The 21,468-nt window shown below is 38.7% G+C and overlaps 1 protein-coding gene across 2 annotated transcripts in view; it reads right to left on the reverse strand.

Annotated features, from left to right (window-relative positions):
- The window catches only part of EVL (Enah/Vasp-like), a 164,664-nt gene that overhangs the window by 113,120 nt on the left and 30,076 nt on the right, over positions 1-21,468 (reverse strand). The window contains exon 1 of one of the 2 annotated variants that reach the window (XM_088149853.1): positions 14,332-14,529. The exons of the other annotated variant lie outside the window; for it this stretch is intronic. Within the exon in view, the coding sequence (XP_088005979.1) occupies positions 14,332-14,354 (23 nt within the window). The 5' untranslated portion in view covers positions 14,355-14,529. Of the gene's footprint in view, positions 1-14,331; positions 14,530-21,468 lie in introns of those variants that run through there. 2 annotated transcript variants of the gene reach the window in all.

A 21,468-nucleotide genomic window follows, 5' to 3' on the forward strand; every position in this document is an offset into this window, starting at 1 on the left:
GATATTTTATAACAATATTATCTAAAGAATACTTGAGAATTTAAATATGTGACCAGAGTCTTGAAAAACTATCCAAGCAAACATTTTAATCACACCCAAAAAGTTGTATCAGAAGGAGGACTTGAACTGAAATTTCCTTAAAACTGAGTCACTGAATTTAAAAACAGTACAGGATCCAATGAATGCATTATTTTAAATCAGTTGTTCTGGATTTGTATTCCAATCTAATAATGGATTTGTATTTGCTATTTAGTACCTAAAGTCCCCAGCAATAACATGGATTTCTTCCAAAAACAATGTGTTTTGCCCCATTTCCTCCTGTTTGCCCTCATATCCTCCTGTTATAGATACTTGTTGTTAGACAGATTTATAGGTTTTATTTTCCTTGTGCTAGAGCATGATAAAGCTGTGGATACACCCTTTGTTTTCAAAGCACAAGCAGTGATGCTGTATTATTTTGGCAGAACTGGAACATTTGTGTACATATTTCTGAAAAAGTTCAAAACCTTTGCTTGCATGCAAAAATGCAATTGCCTTAAGCTATTATAAAGTCATACTTATTAGTACCATGTCATTCACTTAAACTGAGATTTTTTTCAGAGAGAGAAATACGCCTTTTTTGCATAAGTTTTGACTTATTCAGAATGTAAATACATTACACTAGTCAAACTAACATGTCAGTTATAAAGGATACAAGGAACCTAGCAAATAGTTAAAAGTTTAAAAAATCCCCATAAGCCATTCACTTGCTGACTCTGCCTTAAAAAAAAATCTGAAGAAGCTGTCACATTTTTATGCCAAGTGTATGATAATAGATGAAGTCTCAATTTGCTTTGTTTTTTTACTATCAATGTGACTTGTCAGGGGACAATGGGTTGGAGGGAATCAAGCATGCAGATGAAAAAAATCTTGCAGGCTTTGCAACTTTTACAGTTTTATCTTTTTGCAGATTTTAAGGTTTATATATGCAGTATGCTGAGCAGAAAAGGAACCATATCATCCATGCTTGATATATGAAGTATTTTTAAAGAACTCTTCAAATGCAAATCTTTACATATGATATATACATAATCATATGCAGAACTGAAACCTCAAATAACAGATATTTGATCTAGGAGTCAGACATTCTGATATTCCAGTCAGGATGTCACCAACCCTGAATAAAACCAACATAATCTATAGATAGTGCTTTCAAACTGATAAATGTAATAGAAGGATTCAACACTGATTATTTTTTCAGTTATATTATTGTTCCATGTCTTGCTACATGCAGCCTGCAAGTAGAGGTAAGAGGGTGGGAGTAATTGTTAAGTATCTGGACTCAGAAAAGTCAAAATTTTCTCTTCTTCCCTTCCAGTGATAGAGGGTTTGTGGAATGTTTTGAATTGGATATTTTTCAAGAAAATGTCCTTCGATTTTTTTCCCACTGTTCTTAATTTATTTTTTTAAATGTATATTGTATTCATTTTATAAGCTGTATCTTAACTGTTCCAAATAACCTAAAGTAATTGAATTAGAACATTTGATTGGGAGGATGGAATTCAATTACAGTATGCAACAGTATACCCACTTGCTAGATATAAGGCTCACTGGAATAGTGAAAGCATGAATAGATTTGTACTGGCAGGGAAGTTTAATGCCATATTCAAACATATTTAAAACTTTCTTTCGCAATAATTTATATTAGAATACTTGACAACGTTTTAACACAACAGTTGACTTGCTAGGCTTGCCACCTGCTCTATTTCAAGTAAAATGTATTTAGTCCTATGATTTAGTGTTTATTTGCAAATGCAAATCTCTCCTTAATTTAGATTCTAGCGAGGAGAAAACAAAGATGCTGAAAACAACTATAATAATAATTTTTGCATGCCCTAAAAAACTGCAAGCATAAATATGTTTCCAAGGAATAGACATAACGAAAAAAAGTTAGCAGCAGATGATTAGTATCATAGTCTGATCCAGCTGTATCCTAGTTGGATACTTTAGAACAGAGGTTTTCTACTGCCATGCTGAAAGGTCCCCAGTTATGCAATGTTAGTCAGCCACAAGTAAATGATGGAAAGTGCTGCGCAGCTGGCAGTCAGTGCCCCACCTCTGTGATATCACCAGGGGCGGATTGCCTCAATTTCTCCTCCTGAGTCCCAGTAACCAGTGATGTTACGGGACTTCCACTTTTGCAACCTGGAAGTCCCACCTACAAGATGTGTGCCATGAGATGAAAACTGCTGCTGTAGAACATTTAGACTGTTCTAGGTTAAATACACCATATTTGCAAATACTTATTTCTGAAAGCTGGTAAATGTCCCTGTATTCATATGTGTCAGGCCCAGCCCAAGAACAACGGTGAAACAGTCTAGTCAAGTAAAGTTCCTTTATTTGCTTATATCTTACAGACAGAATCTTGCCAGACTAAATCTATGCTACAGCAACTAGTAGATACACCCTGGGAGATTCTAGGGAGTGGCTATCCTGAACCTCTTTCACTTCCCACACTCCCCGAGGACTGTATTGTCTTTTGTCTCCTTTCCCCTCCTGGAATGTACCCTCTTCTTCCTGATAGCCTTTATTTCTCACAATATGACATTTTACTTACTCTCCCTTCAACAATTATTTTCAGTTTCTGTGAATGTTACATGACTTGTAAACCATCTCAATAGAAAGCAAACAGAGTGATTGCTTTCCCATCTATTGCTGGGAATTTGGCTATTTTTCCCACCACTTTTTCAAGTTCACAGGTGCACATCTGTTTTAGCAATGGTAGGAAGAAGCATAACTTCTAGGGATAAGCAAAAATAGATTTATAAATTCTATAAAAAATTTATAAATTTTCTCATAATTTCATATTTTTAAAAGAAGTACAATAATGGAGATACACAGCCTCCAAAGGACAGAGGAAACAAAATAAAGAACAGAGGTTTTGAAAACCACTTAAGAAGGCAACATAAGATAGCATAGGCACTATGCAACAAGACTTTACAACACCCATGAAGCCTTATTCAACACTGCAGTAACAAGTGACTGAAGACAATATTAGATGAGAAGGATGACTGCACTTCCTCAGATACAAAATACAGTAGACTACTTAGAATATACAATACTATAATTGTACCCATCCCTTGAAACATGAGACTGAAGTAAAGATTGTGCAGAAAGTCCCTAGCATTCAGCTAGAACTGTAGAGAAGAGATGAATCCATGTCAGAAACCACATGTATATGGCCACGCTATTCTACCTTGCCAGAAAACCCATATAATCTACTTAATGAAGGAGAAATGTTCCTCCTTACAAGCTTCAAGAACCGATCATAAAACGAACTGATATTTAGTGAAAGAATGAAAGGAAAATACCAGCCCGTACTATATGCAGATGTATAATAAACCTGTTAGTATTAATATGACTAATAGGTAAGCCATTACAATGCATAATTGTACAAAGAGGGAAAGGTACAAAGAAAGAATACATAGATGCAATAGTAATTCTCTTAGGGCTTTCTCTTGCATTTCCTCAAAATATACATGGACATAAAATCAAGTCTGTAAACATCTGATCCAAAGTTAGTGAGTTCAAACAGAATGGAATGTCAGAAATACTGTAGAAATCATAAAGGACCTTAGCCAAGCCAGTCATGTTTCATTTACTTCTTCTGTGGCTTATTTTGGCTTCCTTGTGCTGAAAAACAGGGTATACAGCAGAACATGAATTCCTATACACACACTTGATGATACAGTTCAAAAATATATTTTTAGAGGAGCTTTAGACAAAAACAATTTTTACATTCAGACTACCATTTCTAGACCTTAAGGAAGTACTGTTATTGATTATATCGTGATTGTTACAGGTGTATTTTATTACAACATATAGAAATGCAGCACTGAAACTACTTATACCAACTGCATATCAACATATAAATACAGATAGTTCTCGGTTAACAACGGTAATTGGGACCAGGTATTCCATCGCTAAGCGATGCAGTTGTAAAGTGCAATGTCGTGACAGGGCCAACTTATGACAGTAGATCTGGCCATTCCAGTTGCTGTCATTAGGCGTGATGTCACATGATTGCCATTTGCGACCTGACAGCTTTCTCATTGAATTGCTTGTCAGAAGCCAGCAGTGAAGGTCACAAATGGCGATCATGTCATCGTGAGACGCTGCAACATTGTAATTGTGAGCTGGTTGCCAAGCACCTGAATCACAATCATGTGACTGCAGGGACACTGCGATGGCTGCAGCTATGATGACTGGTCATAAGTCTCCTCGTTCAGCACTGTCATAACTTTGAATGATTGTTGAACAAGTGGTCACTGAACAAGGACTATCTGTAATGACAAAGATAAAACTGGATGTGTGCTAATAATCACAATATATTACTGTACACCAAGCAAACACAACTAAACCTCATCTTTTTAATCCAATATTCTTCATTTCTTAAACTGCCACATTCATGTTTATTCTTCTCAAGGCACCTGAATTTTACATCCCATGTTGTATGGCATTTCTCTTCATAATACTTTACTTATGAAGCTTGAAGTCTATCTCTTTTGTAGCAATCCTCATCTATGCATGTTCTAGGTCCCTGGACAGCATTACCTATATACATCAACATATATGGATACTGGATACCACAGATAACTCCTTTAGATGCATAGGTAAAAAGGTCCCTTAAAATACAGGTGCTACAAGTCATATACAAGTCATAAAACTGCTGCATTGGTATCAGTTTTTACAAGTTCTGCATTTACCAAAACAGGCTTTAGACTCATCTCCTTTCTATGGAACAGCATTCCACTGCAACTCATGGGACTCCAACGCTGTTGAGTTTTTAAAAAGTATTAAAACTAGGCCAACTGGAATGAGATGGCATAATAAATATGATGTACATCACGTACAGGTTGTTCACGATTAGTGTGAGTTCGAATAATGCAATATTTGATTTACTTCAAATTGTAAAGTGATACCAGGTTGCATTTCATATGACCCAAAATTCAGTTAATGCAAGGCTGGCATGTGCGCAATTGAGGCTGGCACATGCACAGTTGTGGTTGTGGTTTTAGACACTGCTAATCTTTGGGTGTGCAAAATGGAAAAAAGGAAAACTCCATCAGAGGAAAACTGTAATGTGCAAGTGAAGTAGTTCACTCTCAAGGAATCCGAAGATATCTTTCGAGCAATAGAAGTCAGGAAGCAAAAAATTATGGTTGCTGACCCTAACCTCGATCAAAGCACGCAAATTCACCAAGATGTGGATAAAACACTGCGTCTAGCAGCATACATATAAAATTTAAAGAAAGAGAAAACAGTTCAGTCTATGCTGCTAAAATATTTTGAGAGACAATAAAGATGCTCTTGTCAATATAAGCATAGCTTTAGGAATGATGTTTAGAACTTTTTTGTTTTTATTTTGCTTTCGGTATATATTAACTGCACTAACTGAGAGCTACCTGTATAAAACATAATAATTATATATGTACAACATATTATAATAAAACAAAAGCTTACATTGATGGCTCCAGAATTCATCCCAAAAGGCTCTCTGAAAAAACAAATATTTAGACATTTTTGGAAGACCCTAAGATTGGGAGCCCTCAGCTGGTATGGTAAGGAGAGCCCTTACAGATAACACTTACCCTTGGGCACCTTCCTGTTGTTCTCTGACTATCCAGGATGGGAGGGCAGATTTGTTCAGGGAAAGGCATTCTCATGGACACCCAGGCCCCAAGCTATTAAGGGCTTTAAAGGTGACCAGTATCCTTCAGCTGCAGTCAAATACATACTGATAGACAATATAATTCCAACAGCAACAGTGTAATATGGCAGTATCAAGACTGACCAATAAGCCCAATGTAGAGCAAATTATAGTACTGTAATCTAACCGAGGGATGACAAGGGCATAAGTGACTATCCTCTGTGTATCTTGTTTGGTTACTGTTATTTATATTTTTTTAACCTTGAGATCAGGGCCTGGGATGATTGAAGGGGTATATAAACCCAGATTGTCAGGTTGAGAGAGGCAATATCTGTGTCTACCAGTACACCTTTGGTTATAATGCACCTTTATACAGATTAAGAGAAGTTTACTATTGTTACTATTGTCACTGTGATCAGAGGTATATTCTTACAATGACATATATTCTGTAGTAAATACTAATGTTCAAAAATTATGTTTCTAGTTACACAGGTATAGCGATCATAAATTAAAGGTATAACTAATATTAGACTGGAGGCGAATATGTGTAGCTCAGGGTTGAACTGTGGAGACCTTGGGGTTCTCTGAGCTTGGTTCTTTTCTTGCAAATGTTTCATTACCTGGCTAGGTAACTTCTTCAGTGCACTGAAGATGTTACCTAGCTGGGTAATGAAACATTCGCAAAAAAGGAACCAAGCTCAGAGAACCCCAAGGACTCCACATAATATTAGACTGATGGCAGGTAGAGAAAAGGAACAGGAACTTTCCAGATGCACACACAGTGCATCAAATTACAATGATGTTTATTGTAGCACTGCATTTAGGTAGAAAATTTGTGCATATTTCCAATATTCTGTATATTCTGGCCTTAGCTTAACAAACTATACATATACAGTTCTATATAATAAATTCCAAACAGAAATTCGTTTACTGGTGTAGACTTTCACAGCCAGTATCTGTTGGGCAGTGTTGAGCTTCAGGGTTTAGTGACTGTGGTCTAGACAACAAATTTCCTTATGTTTCACCAACAACTGTGGCTGGCATCTTCAGAGGCAAGGTGGTCTATTACCTGCTCTGCACCACCCCAAGATCCTCCCCAAAAGCAGGACTAATCAGGCATCAGCCCCAAAATGGGCAAATCAGAAACCTGCCTGGACAAGGACCCAATCAGGTCATAGCTGCTCAGACTCAACAACCAGAACCCAGCACGAACAAAGAACCAATCAGGAATAAGTACTCCAAAAATGACCAATCAGAAGCCAGCATGAACAAAGAACCAATCAGGAACCAACACCACCAAAACAACCAATCAAGATTGGGCACGAACAAAGAGCCAATCAGAGACAGCCCGCACCAACCTGCACCAATCAGAAACCAGTTTGACTGAAGATCAATCAGAAGTCAGTCACCCAGGTCCCCAGTCTGAATTGTCTGTGGTTGCATGGCAGACCACCTTGCCTCTGAAGATGTCAGCCACAGTTGCTGGTGAAATGTGAGGAAATCTGTTGTCTAGACCACGGTCACTAAATCCTGAAGGTCAACACTGCCCAGTAAGAAATGTGTGTGTTTGTTCTGGAGTCTTATTTGTTTTACTCTTTCTCTCCCTGTTTCATGCAGCTTCTTTCAGTATGTTCACTTCTGGGCTCACTTGTAGCCTTGGAAGACAAATGGAAAGAGAAAAATTGCTATGTTTTTAGTTTTTCATTTAAGTAAATCCTCTTATTTCATACCCTTAACTCTCTGTAAGGTTTCTTTAACTTTCTGAGACATCCTTAGGCATGCAGCAGATGCTCCAAGATCTGTGCTTGCCTAGAAAAGGCCCAAATAGTTATGTAACTTCCATTTAATCCCAAGGGTTGAGAATTTTTTTCTTAAAGTGCAATAAAATGTGGTTTTCATATCGCAACAAGGAGTTAACATAGATTTCCTATTTTGTCATAATGCTGTTGTTAACTATGCTAATCTCAATATTGATGTTCATTGTAACACATTTCAAACTACATAGTCTCATGTAGAACATTAACTAATTGCCAGATTTGATAAGTAAATCCTCATTGCCCTGCCAAATGACAGATGTCTTTCTTTAAATTTCAAGAACGCAGATTTCAACTGGACATCAAAAAGGATTTCCTTACAGTACAAGCTGATTAACAATGGAACAAATTCCCTTGGAGGTTGGTAGACTCTCCTTTGCTGGAAATCTTTAAAGCAGTGTTTCTCAACCTTGGCAACTTTAACATGCGAATTCTAGGAGTTGAAGTCCATCCATCTTAAAGTTGCCAAGGTTGAGAAACACTGCTTTAAACAGAGGCTGCATTGCCATCTATGGGGGGAGCTGTAGTAGTAGATTCCTGCACTGGACATGAGGCTGGACTAAATGATTTTCAAAGTACTTTCCAATCCTGATCTTATGAAATAGCATTTTTATAACTTAAATCTTTCATGTTTCAAGATTTTTTTTTCTTCAAAATGATCCATGTAGAAACTGGCCAAGCCAGGAGCAAATCTGCAGGCCTTGGTGGACCCTTCTGATCCTGAAATTAAAAAACAACAACTTTGTAGTATTATCCTTGCCAAAGAACAAAAACATGGGGGATGGGGAGGCTGGCTGCCAATTCTAGAATCCGAAATTACTTTCCTAATATCCAAAGCATTCCTGAAGTGTATTTAGAATAATCAGGTATACTAGGAATCAACCCATCTGGAATCCATTAAGAATACTTTTTTAAAAGAATCTGGAGGATACAATGGTATCATTGGAATGAAAAGTTTAAGAAAAGATTCCACATATTCTCATATAGGTCCCAAAATTCATACACATCCAGAAGCAGCAGGCCACCAGAAAAGATATTTTTTATAAATTTAGGTAATAAAATAATGAGGTTCCACACTCTACTCCAAATAAATATTCATGCACAGACTTAAAAATACAGTGATGAATGAGGCCTTCATTTAAAAGAGTATAAACCTTTTAAACTCTACCTGTTTGATCAGGGATGCATTTTTCATAATGTTATATTTTCTCTAGTTGCCATTATCCCTTCTGGATGTAATCTTATATGTCCATTACTTCTATTGCTCTTTCTTTATCTGCAGGTTTAGGAATAATACCTTTTCTCCTTTTTAATCCCTCCAAGTACCTGCCATTCACATCTGGTAAAATTAAACCGATGAGGAATGTGGATATTTTCAAGATCTTTTATAATGTTTACAAGTAGTCCTTGACTTATGACCACAATGGGACTGGAAATTTTTTCGTTAAGCAGTGCGGTCATTAAGCGAGGCATCACGTGACTTGCGACCTTCCCTGCCAGCTTCCCCACTGACCTTGCTTGTTGGAAGGTAGCTAGGAAGGTCACAAATGGCGATCATGTGCAACTGCCGTAAATGTGCAATGGTTTCCAAGCGCCTGAATTATGATCATGTGTCTGTGGTGATGCTGTGACAGTTGTAAGTGCAAGTACTGGTCATAAGTCACTTTTTTCAGCACTGGTGTAACTTCGAACAGTTGCTAAACGAATGGCTGTAAGTAAAGGACTACCTGTAAAATTAACTCATGAAATATCTTTACAAAAGGGTTGGAGGAAATGGATTAAACTCTGATTTTACTCTCAATATTTTTTCAGTAGGAGATGTAGGAGATATTTGGTCATCTTAAAAAAAATCTCAAAATTACTGCAAGAAGGCAAAGTGGGAATATCATTCCCTGCCATTCTTTTTAGCCAAAGGATGCTTCCTGCCATACCAGATTACTTTTCAGCTTTTTATTTTGGGTAAATGGGCACATTTCCAAATAAAATACTAGGCTTTAGCCAGCCACCAATTTTATTTTTTTAAGAATTCCCAGAGACATTCTTTTGAATAAAGATGATGCCAGAGGCTGGCACTTTGCAGTTTTAATTTTTATTTTTAGTTGAAGAGAGACAAGCAGCAGGCATCATGATTCCTATTACTGATATAGTGCAATTCAACAGCTATCCAATTATTAACATCACATGAAACTTGTAAGGATTTCTGGAGCTGAATAAATCCAGATTCAATCCTTGGCATATCCAAACTAAAATATATGAGGCATCCTGTCAGTCAGACTATCAGGGCTAATTCAATATAAGGCATCTTCTAATTTCAATTTATTTGTTTATTCAAATGTTTGTATCCTGCCTTTCACAACAATGGGCTTTCAAGATGGCTTACAAAAATAAAGCTGAAACCTTGACAGACAGAAAGAGGGAGGAAGGAAGGAGGTAGTCATCAACTTCTGTATATCTGTGCTTGTCTATTTACTACAAGACTGCGAAGTGGGTCTGCAGGACTGCAAAATAGCACCACTACCACAAGGAGCACATGTGGCTGATGAATATTATAGTCAGCAAATCCATGTTGTGGGACCAGATCAACTTGGACCACTACACATGGGCTGTGCAAGACTGGTACATGGAGATCAGAGACAATCTGAGGAACTTGTATGATGACAAACATAGGTTGTGGAAGGAGCTCAGCACCATTTCAAGGCCCAACAAATTCGGTCAGTGCATCAGTTGCACCCATTCCTGGACCTGGAGGCTCTACTCATGGTCACATCACTACTCTGCAAGCTGCTGTGGCTGCCAGTATGCTTCCAGGTGCAATTCAAAGTGCTAGTTGTCACTTTTAAAGCCTTTCATGGCTTGGGGTCAGGTTACTTAAGGGATTGTCTTTCTCCCATTTTTGAACCTATCCTATCTGGTCCAACAGTATGGGCATGCTCTGGGTCCCATCAGTTAAGAAATCTAGGCTGGCCCTCTGAAATGTTCTCCCTCTGGAGATTAGGTTGGCCCCAACCCTGCTGGCCTTTCATAAGGGTCTAAAGACTTGGCCGTGTGCTCAAGCCTGGGGCCCTATGTGTATGAAGGGACCCATCTCCTGGCTATGTGAATGATTGTTGGTTTTCTCAGCTGCTGTGTATTTTACTTTTTGTATAAGTGTTTTTTTTTTTCATTATTGTTCGTCACCCAGAGTCGTCATTGAGATGGACATATAAACAGATTAAATAAATAAATAAATAAATAAATAAATAAATAAATAAATTTGCTGAGATCTACACCATTTTCAAGGCTCAACAAATTCACTGACCTTTATGTTGACTGAAGGAGATCAAGGTGTTCCACCTGAAACACTTGAACAAGATGTGCCAATTATCAATAGAAAGTGAGGAACCTGAGAAAACCCAAGTGAAGAAGCTCAGAAACTTGTGGAGTTCACAAAGGAAGGATATAGCCACTATTTGGACCCACATGACTGTTATCTCAAGTATATTAATTTTCAATTTCATTTGCATTTTATATAGAAAAGGCCACTGAGGTTGCCAGAGCGATCAAAATCAACGACTTCAATGTAGTGGAGATTATGCTATGTAAAAGGAGAAGCAGAAAGAATCCATTAGAGGACAACATAATTTAATAACTACATGATGACTATAGGTATGAACTGATGTTTTCTGCTTCAAAATAAATATGATGTATTAATTCTTTGATTCATTAAACAACCTGCTTTCAGTGTTGCTTGTTTCATAGACACCACATCATCAAATGCTAGATCCTACACCAAAATATCAGAAAGAAATCCATTAGCTTATTAAGATGGAAAATGAAGAGTGTACATCAAGCTACAGGGTAGACAGACATAATGACCTCATTTGGAAGCTAGCCAAATGCTCCGGATAAGCACCTTTACATTCTGAATATCCAAAGAATCAGGAAACTCTGCAACACTTAGCTAACACTATAATCAATCTGTTAAACAGTACGGTACTGTAATACCTTAGACATATAATGGCACTGATTCATTCAACTTGTAAAAATATTCCCATTTTAGAGATCTTAACCCAATACCTTCATCTCTGAGTTTATCTGCAATTGTTATAATCTTTTTAAAATGCCCGTATGGTCCTTCCTGAATATAAGCAGACTCTTTTCAAATGAACAGACTTGGCATCCAGAAGACATGCAGTAACACATAAAGTGCAGCAACACAATAAATCTTCATAAATCATACACAACTCCAATTGTACATATTGGTTTTATGTGACTTCAAACTTACATCTTGTTCTTCCCTTAAGAGCTACATTCTACCCCAGCAACCAGCTTTCCAGTTAAAGGCAACACAACTGAAGGTCAATAAACAAAAATGAGAACTAGTCAAAGGGAGAAGGGTGCTTGTTTCCTAGCCTAATTTCCAACTTTTCTTTTCCTGAGGGCTTAACTCCTGCCCCTATCAGTTCAACTAGAGGAACCCCGCATCACATTTACTAAAGATGATGGCAGTGCTTTTGATATCCACAGACTTTATCTGTCAAATGTTTCCACCCACTTAAAAAAAATTACAAAATAATATTACACTATAATTAGGGTTTCCATTTTATTTGATATAATTCTTATTTATCTGAATCCCACATTTCTTCATCTGTCAGTGCCTTTAGCTGTGGTGGCTGAGAATTATGGGAAGTATAATCCAACACAACATATTTGAAAAGTACCAAATTGGAAAAGGCTGTCCTATGTAACATACTAGAGGACAGGTCCCTCTCTAAACCTGCAATGAGGGGGAAAAAAGAAAAAGAAAAAAGAAATGGATGCAAGAGTAAGAGAATGATACCCATTTATTTCAATTACATCTTCATCAATATTTGGTAAAATTAGCTTTTGATATCACCAATCCTAATTAGAATGTAATCTATACAGTAGCAAATAAGAACATTTTCCTTGTTAATCAGCTATGTTCAATTTGAATCAGTAATTGTAGAATTTAGAAGAAATTCTTCATTCTGGCTGATAAAGAATTCTTTGTAGTTTAAGAACTTTCACAATCTTACGGAAGTATAACAATATAATCATGACATCAAATGAATGAAAAAATGCTGAGCATGGTGACTATGGTATAATCAATGCTAGTTGCTTATAGTATCTTCTACAGACATCCAACACCATTTTAGTGCCAATACTGAATAATGGGGACAGGTTTTACATCACCTCAACAATGACTGGGTGATGGTAGGTGACACTACTAGTAGCTACTGAAGAAATGAGGTACTGTTTTCCCCAAAATAAACCTCTGTAACAAAAGGAAAAAAACCTGACATGCTACTTGCTCCAAGACAGCTAAGTAAATGATAATCTAGTTTGAGGCTATCAACAGTTAACAGTGAGGCTTTGCCTTCTGTGAGTTGGTGTATAACAGTGAAGTTTATTTTATCCAACGATCTGATCCGAACATCATGATGAAAATCACTTTTGCATCGCTTCGCCTCCATCTGTGCATGATGACAGCACAAAAAGACAGTAGGACTGGGGTCTCTTCTCTATTTGCAGTGTAACTTGGTGACAGTAATTGGCCCTCTTCAAGATTTGCTAGCACTCTCATAACAATGCTACAACTGCAGTTACGCTACAGCACTGCGCCGAGTTCTAGTAAAATCCTTCTGTTATCAAGATGGTAATTTTCCTGTTTTTATTAAATAGCACAAGTTTCCTCTTATTTTTTTATCTTAAATTCCACAGACACCAATGACATACTTTCAGGAATTAAGAATTAACTATTGTCAATCATCTGCTAAGGATGGATCAGCCAGACACGAGCAAAGATGTTACCAATATTACATCTGACATCAAATTATGTTAATCACTCAATCCCTGTAAGTAAAGTCCATACTTCCCTCTTAGGACTAGTGTTCAGTTAAACAATCTGCTTCTCATACAAAAAGAAACCAAGTTAGCTTTTTACATAATGTCATAATAAAATGACATTATGACAAACAAAATAAAATGTGAGCATCATGGAACTGTTCATTATTTTTACCAGTTAGTTTCAAAAGAAAATAGTGAGTACATCTTAAACAATAAGCAAAAAACACTGAAGATTTTATAATGTGTAATATATCCCTATATTATCTAGTTGTAGGTTAAGAACAGCATTGAGGTTCAATTATTAAATATAAATTTTTAAGACTGAGTTACAAAAGGTGCCACCAACATCTCACAAAAGAAAACACATTTTATATTTAATATTTTTCCCTACTTATCCATTAGGTGTACAGTGCCTTATATTTTTACACAAAATCCCTGCACTGGTATCTAAAGCATTTTATTTTTACTAAGTGGTGTCAATGAAATCCTGCAGCAATGAAACCACAAGAAACAGACATGTATATGGTGCAGAAGCTCCCCAGTTTATTCCTATATGCGATCCGAGCATATTTTGCTCCTTAACTCTCATAATCTGCATTCTTTACAGAGGAGAAACATTTCTCATGCACCAAAGATAGCAAAGACGCTTTTTATTTTTCCTGACAGAACACCATCTTTTTATAACTCTAGATTATACTTGCAGCTTCAGGCGGCAGCAGTGACAAAAATTCCAGTAAGACATAAAAAGCTATTACTCATCTATGTAGTTCATCATGCAGTTAGCTATTGTTTACCTGCAGCTCATCCTTGACACACCCACCTCCCAAACACTACGGAAGAACTGCAATTTTTAGATGAAAGCAAAAATCCCTCTTGCATTTTGGAAGCCTTTTGCAACTGTAAAAGCAGTCTGACATTACACAGCAAAAATCTTCCAGGAACAAAAAACCCAAGCATGCTGATGTATGAAACACAGCCTACCTGAATTCTTCAAATGCATACATGGCCTAGGAAATAGGACAGAGGCCTTGAAGTCTGCAAGATAACCTTGATAAGACTCAGGAGAAACATTTAGTTGGGCAAGCCACAGGCATAACCAAGAGCAGTAGGCTGTAAAGATTCTGGAAGAAAAGGGGCTGCAGATATTGGCCTGCAGCCTGCAGCTCAACCAGCTGCTGACAAGCAGCAGCTCGCAGGGAAAGGCGATAGAATACCATGTGATCATTTCAGCAAGTCTGATTAATGCAGTATACTCTAATAATACAGGCTGATATCTTTATTATTCAAGCCAATCCATGCCATACTTGCGAAACCTGAAACACACAACACTTAGCACCTCTCGTTTTGTGTTTGCAGGGTTTTTTGCCTTTTTTAAAATGAAACAATACATCTATTCACAGAAAAGAAAAATATGGGATCAAAGAAGGTGTTTCAACAGGATTCACTGGAGTTCCACAAACTAAGACTGTGGGATAGGATGTTAATTATATTATTTATTATAGCTATTTTTTATGCAAAATGGCAATAAAACCTACATGCTGTATTATGTTAACTGCTTCACAATTTGCATGTAACTGCATGAAAAGTCATATCCAAATAGAGCTGGAAAAACTAGTCTGAACTCTTGAAGAGTTGTAGTCTCTCATCTGTCAGCCTTACTAGGTAGACCAGACAGGAAACATGACCAGATGAGCTAATTCTACTTTATTGTAAAGCTACGTAACAAAATCTTACAAATCTAAAAGTACAATTCTCCCTCTGTCTCCTTTGCAGCCCGAGAAACTAGGGAGGGTCTCTTCTGAGCCTCTTGTCCCGCCCACTATCCAGCTGTGGGCTATACTGTCTCTTATTTGACCATTCCCTTGGTGGTGTCTCTTGGCCCAGTCTCCCAAGTTCTTTCCCACATACCATTACACAGCAGACTGATGGTTCCTTATTTTGTTGCTAAACAATACCAGAAGACTCAACTTCACTCATCTCTGATATTGGGAGTGCTGTTTAGGGATAATACGAATTACAGTCCAATAGAGTAATACCTCGGTTCACGAACGCTTCTGTTCACGAGCAATTCGGTTCGCGAACAGCAGCATTCCCAACATTTTGCTTCCGTTCGCAAACTCCACATCGGGTGACAAACACGACCTGCGGCCATCTTCCCTGCTCTGACACATGGTCGTGGCTTCCTCTAGGTGAGATCGCGGTCGCAGACAGACACTAGCTGTGAAGCTTTTTGGTGTTGCCTCAAGCAAGGTTAGTGTTCGCTCTCTTCATACTGTACTGTACTGTACTTTGTTTCATATTTTTGTGGTTAAAAAAAAATACATATGGTTCAGAAAGGATTAACCTTATTTACATTGAACCTTATGGGGAAATTTGATTTGGTTGGCAACCAATTTGGTTGGCGACCATGTTCGTAGGGGTCAGAACGGATTAACTTTATTTACATTGAACCTTATGGGGAAATTTGATTCAGTTCATGACCAATTTGGCTCACGACCAGAATCGTGGAACGAATTAAGTTCGTGAACCGAGGTACCACTGTAGTTATGGGGTCAAGTTTGAGAACCAATGCATTCATTAGGATTAAGTAACCAGGTGCCTTCCAAATAATTTGGTCTAGAACTCTCATAATTATTTAGCATTTATCACTGACTCTGAGGAGCCACAGGTCTCAGCTGATAACAGGCAGATCTTACATTTTCAGGAAGCCAAACTAGCAAGTAGTTTAGCTAGAAAACACTATGTAGAACAGCATTCTGAAGTGGACTATCTGATGGCTATTGGTAGCTCATACGAACATACCCACAGTTGTACCTCATCAGCTAATATTCAGAGGTATGTAGTCTCTAAACCTGGAAGTAAAATATACCTGTGATAGAGTTAGCATATTTGAAGTCCCCCATCCCCACTCCCTGCAAAAAAAAAAAAAAGAGGATGTGGGGGTAATCTGTCTACGGTAGCTTCCACATGAGCTGGAAGGTAATAGAAAGTTCTGGTTCCCATGGAAGCATGTGCATAAGTGCATATATGCAAAGGCTCCCCCCTGCAGACAGCTGTGCTGTAAGTATGCAGACAGTCCCTTCACTTCTATCTTCAACATAACTAGGACGTACGTGAAATATGTAACCAACAGGGCTACTCTCAATTCCTCCCATCCTGGACTGAATTTGTCAAGATAATGCCTGAACAGGCTAGAGATCAAACCTAGAAGACCGCTCTCCCTCCCTTCAGCAAAAGCAAAATCTTTCTGATTTCTTTTCTGTAAGTCTGGCACACTATAAATTAAGCAAACAACTTTCAAACTCACAACTCAAGACAATATATCTGGGGGGAGTCGCTGAGAAATAACTGAACATGGCCCAGGCTTGACTCTTGCCCTACAAACCCTGGGGGCCAGGAGGCACACAAGTCAGTAGCAGCCATGGTGGCCACTCCCATTTTCAACACTGATGCATCAAAGTGATGACCTTTCAGGTCAGAGAAGGCAAAAATAGAACACCACTACAGTATTGTTTTTTCCTCACAACTAGGCAAACCTGCTCTAAGTATCTCCAAGCTCTTTAAAAACAAGGAATCCCAGACATTTTTGCTATTTTTAGTTTTCTAGGGAGTTCAGCATCTAAAACAAAGATTCATCTTGGAAATCCCAAATGTATGGTAACCCCAGGCATCATAATTAGTAGCATTATCTTCCATTAATTTGTCCAAACTGCACAAGTAGATTAAAATGGCTGGAGCTATAATGAGACCTTCTTTGCCACATAGGAATCTTGCCCTTCTGCTCCTGACTCTCCACTGCAATTTTTTTTGGGGGGGGGGCTATGACCATCAAAAATCACTAAAATGTGTGATTAATTTGGCTAGATTCACACAATATGCTATGTGACCGTAATCTAAAATGGGGTTTGTGGTTCAGACATTGTCTTACCATGTTATGCGAGCCAGATCATCATATTATGGTACAGGAATTGTGAATGTTTAACGCATGTTTAGTGCTCAGCAAATGAAAAGTTTTTAAATGAGATAGAATCAGAAAAGACCAACTAAATGATGTGACTTGAAAAGGGCCAAACCAGCGGAGTCACATTTTGAAAGAAACAGCGCTGACTGAGGGAAGTCAAAAGTGTCAGGGATTGAAATATGCGTCAGGCAAAAGCTTGTCTGCCTAGCAACAGTACAAGGAGTAATGTGGAACATTCTAGTTTAGCAGGCAACATACAGTCATGGGAACAAACTTTCAAACATGATCAGCATTCATTATTAAATATTCATTATTAAATAGCCTTTTTTTAAAAAAGGCAAGAAGCCTGCAAAAAGAAGCCTTATTCATTTGCAGGATATTAGAAAAGTCAATGTATTGCAATATGCAGAAAGAGGAAGAAGTAATAGGCTGCCTAGAAAGCATTTCTGGAATGTTTTCAAATGAAGTACCAACGACCCCTAAAAGCTTAAAGATTTGGAGTTCACATAAACAGTTTCTCCATCAATCCTAAATTCATTTCCTTTGAAGTCAACTGGGGACAGAATTTGGTCCATTAAAAGGTTTAAGGCTGCAGCCCTGTCACATTTTCTGTCAATATTCACTGAAGTTCATCTAAATGAATTTCTACACCACAGTTTTGAACCTGATTTATACTTTTCTAATTGTCATGTATCCCAACCAAGAAATCTTGTAAGTTCTGTCTCACACAAAGAGACAGACATTATCTTATCACTGTAATAACTCAGATATGCAATCCCATTAAAGAGACATCTTTAGTAGGACTGTTGGCTTTCCAATGAAAACTTCTGCTCAAGTTCCTAAGTGAATGACCAACTCAAAAGAAGCAATGGGAAATTTCCTGCTTTACTTCAGCTAAGAACGAGCCTTCTGTTAGAGAGGAACAATGGCTTTGCATCAAGAATACTTAAATATACTTTATTTATACAGTTATGAATAAACACCCAAGGTATTTGTGAATAATAGTTCCTGTAAATACCTATTAACAACATTATTACAAGATACAGTATCAGAGAGAAGGCTCTCATGTCATCAAATATTATGGTGTGCAGGAAAATTCCTAACCCTGTAACAAATTAAAAATAATACATCTGTAGTCCTCAAAATGGTGTTGTCAGCCAGGCAACCTATTATTGATTTTAAACTATAATGGTGCCAAGAAATTCCACTGAACTTCATATAAAACGGTATCAGAGCACAAAAGTATAAGTCCAAAACAGCAGATTGGCATCTCATCATTTTGCTGTTTGGGAAATGTTGTGACTGGCTATATTCACTATTCTATCTACAGTGGTACCTCTAGTTACGAACTTAATCCGTTCCGTGACTCTGATCGCAAGTCGAGTTGGTTGCAAGTTGAGGTAAATTTTCCCATAAGGTTCAATGTAAATACGGTTAATCCATTCCGCCCTCCGAATTTGGTTGCACCACGAGACAAATTTCCCCATAAGGTTCAATGTAAATACGGCTAATCCACCCTCCGAATTTGGTCACACCACAAGGCAAATTTCCCCCATAAGGTTCAATGTAAATACATACGGTTAAACAGTTCTGAAACATATGCATTTTATTTTTAAACCACAAAAACATGAAAAAAAGTATAGTATAGCACAGTATGAAGAGGGAGAATGGGGTGGGGAGGCAGTTATTGTTTGGAGGGAGAGTCCTCCTCCAAAAGGACATTGGGGAGATCTCCTTCAGGGGTTTCCTCTCTTCTTCGCCTCTTAGCTGCAGGCTCAGTTCTGGGGAAAAACCTGTCTAAAGTCAGTTGTTTTTTCCTGCGCTGCATAACCCTCCGGAAATGAGAGAACACGTTGTCGTTCATCATGTTCAACGCTCTGGTTGTCACAGTTCTGTTGGGGTGGTGCTTCTCAAGGAAATCCTGGCACTCATTCCATTTCGCCATGATGGATTGTATCACTTCACTGCTCACCTCCTCCCCGTCATCCTCTTCCTCAGTGGAATGCTCCTTGCCAAGCGCTTTCTGTTGCTCACTCTGGAGCTCAGCAAGTTCTTCCGTGGTCAGCTCCTCCTTATGGTCCTCAACAAGCTCCTCTATGTCTGCATCATTGACAACCAGACCCATGCTCTTGCCCATGGACACAATCTCCTTCACTACCTCTGCATCAGACCCTTCAAAGTCACGTTCAGCGACACATTCTGGCCACAGTTTCCTCCAGGCTGAGTTTAAGGTCCGGCAGGTGACATCTTGCCAGGCTTTATCAATGAGGCTGATGCAGTGGAGGACATTGAAATGTTTCTTCCAAAACTCTTTCAGAGTCAAGGATGTTTCCTCAGTGACATTGAAACACCTGCTGAAGAGCGCCTTTGTGTAGAGCTTCTTAAAGTTGCAGATCACTTGCTGGTCCATGGGCTGCAGAAGAGGTGTCGTGTTGGGGGGGAGGAACTTGACCTTTATGAAGTCGTATTCGGCGTCCATATCATCCACCAAGGCTGGAGGGTGTGCCAGGGCATTGTCCATCAGAAGAAGGCACCTTTCAGGCAGCTGGTTGTCAGAAAGATATTTTTTAACGCTAGGTGCGAACACCTCGTGCAGCCATTCCATGAACAACTGCCTTGTGATCCACGCTCTCGCATTGGCCCTCCACATGACAGGCAGTCTGGCCTTGTTCACATTGTGTTCCCTGAACGCACGAGGGGTCTGGGAATGGTACACCAGTAGTGGCTTAATCTTCAGGTCGCCGCTTGCGTTCGCACACAGCAAAGAGTCAATCTGTCCTTCATGGGCTTGTGCCCTGGCAGTGCCTTTTCCTCCTGCATGATGTAGGTTCTGTTTGGCATCTTCTTCCAGAAGAGCCCTGTCTCGTCGCAGTTGAACACTTGCTGAGCGACGTATCCTTCCGCCTTCATGAAGTCCTCAAATTTTTTCTTGTAGGCTTCTGCAGCAGCCTTGTCAGAACTGGAAGCCTCATCATGTCTTGCCATACTGTGGATGCCACTTCTCTTGCGGAATTTCTCAAACCAGCCTCTGCTGGCTTTAAATTCTTCACTTTCTGCGCTGGTAGAGGGGTTTGCCCGCAGTAAATCACTGTGCAGTTTCCTGGCTTTTTCACAGATGATAGCTTCACTCACGCTATCACCTGCCAGCTGTTTCTCATTCAGCCACACTAACAACAGCTTTTCCACCTCTTCCAGCACTTGTGTCCTCTTCCTCGTTAAGATCGTTACTCTTTTTGCCACATCAGCTCCTCTGATGGCATCTTTATTCTTCAAAATAGTCGAGATGGTCGACTTCACCATCTTGTACTCCGAGGCCAGATCAGTCACATGAATACCACGATCGTGCTTTTCTATAATGTCCTTCTTCAGTTCGATCGCCACTTTTTTCTTCAAAGCCTTATTCTTGCCAAGTCTGTTCTGCATTTTCTTTGGAGCCATGCTGGCAAGCACACCAAACACCTTCCAAACGCCACAAAACACACCACAAGCCTCACCGAACGTCTCCTTGCTACCGCGATCTCGCCCACAGGAAGCTGCGACCGCGTGGCAGCAGGGCAAATGGCCGCGGATCCGGTTCGTAGCTCGAGGCGGAGTTCACATGTCGAGGTAAATTTTTGGGGCCAGAGCTGGTCATATCTCGAAAAATTCGTAAGGAGGGACGTTCATAACTAGAGGTACCACTGTATTTTATGATAATGTACATGATACATTTCTACTATTCCAAATGCATGCATTGCCTTTAAAAGACTGATACATTTAAAAGGATAATACATTAATTAAAACATACTAAAATGTTCTGATACTTTTTACTCTTTCAAAAAATCATTTGAATCAAAACATTTTGTAAGTCTGTATAAACATTTTCACTTAACAATGCTTAAAATCATTACCCAAGACCTTCTGAATCCTCTATCTCATTGTTCTGCCATCCATCAATTTGTTCTTCTATCTTCTCCTTCCCAATGTTTTCAGGCATCATGCCAGGCTCAGCAGCAAATCACAATTTCCCAAACTCTCAACCGGGGCATCCACAGTGATGGTCACTGGCTTCAAAATGGCAAGCAACCCTTTTTTACATGTATGCAATGCATGTAATGCACATTAAAAAGCTTTGACTGCCTGATTACACCTTCCATTTTGAAGCCAGTGACCATCAG

This window comes from Python bivittatus, unplaced genomic scaffold (genome assembly GCF_059951505.1).
Source record: "Python bivittatus isolate LINGU-HERP-01145 unplaced genomic scaffold, Pbiv_v1 ctg000580_np1212, whole genome shotgun sequence".
In the NCBI taxonomy this organism is placed as follows: Eukaryota; Metazoa; Chordata; class Lepidosauria; order Squamata; family Pythonidae; genus Python; species Python bivittatus.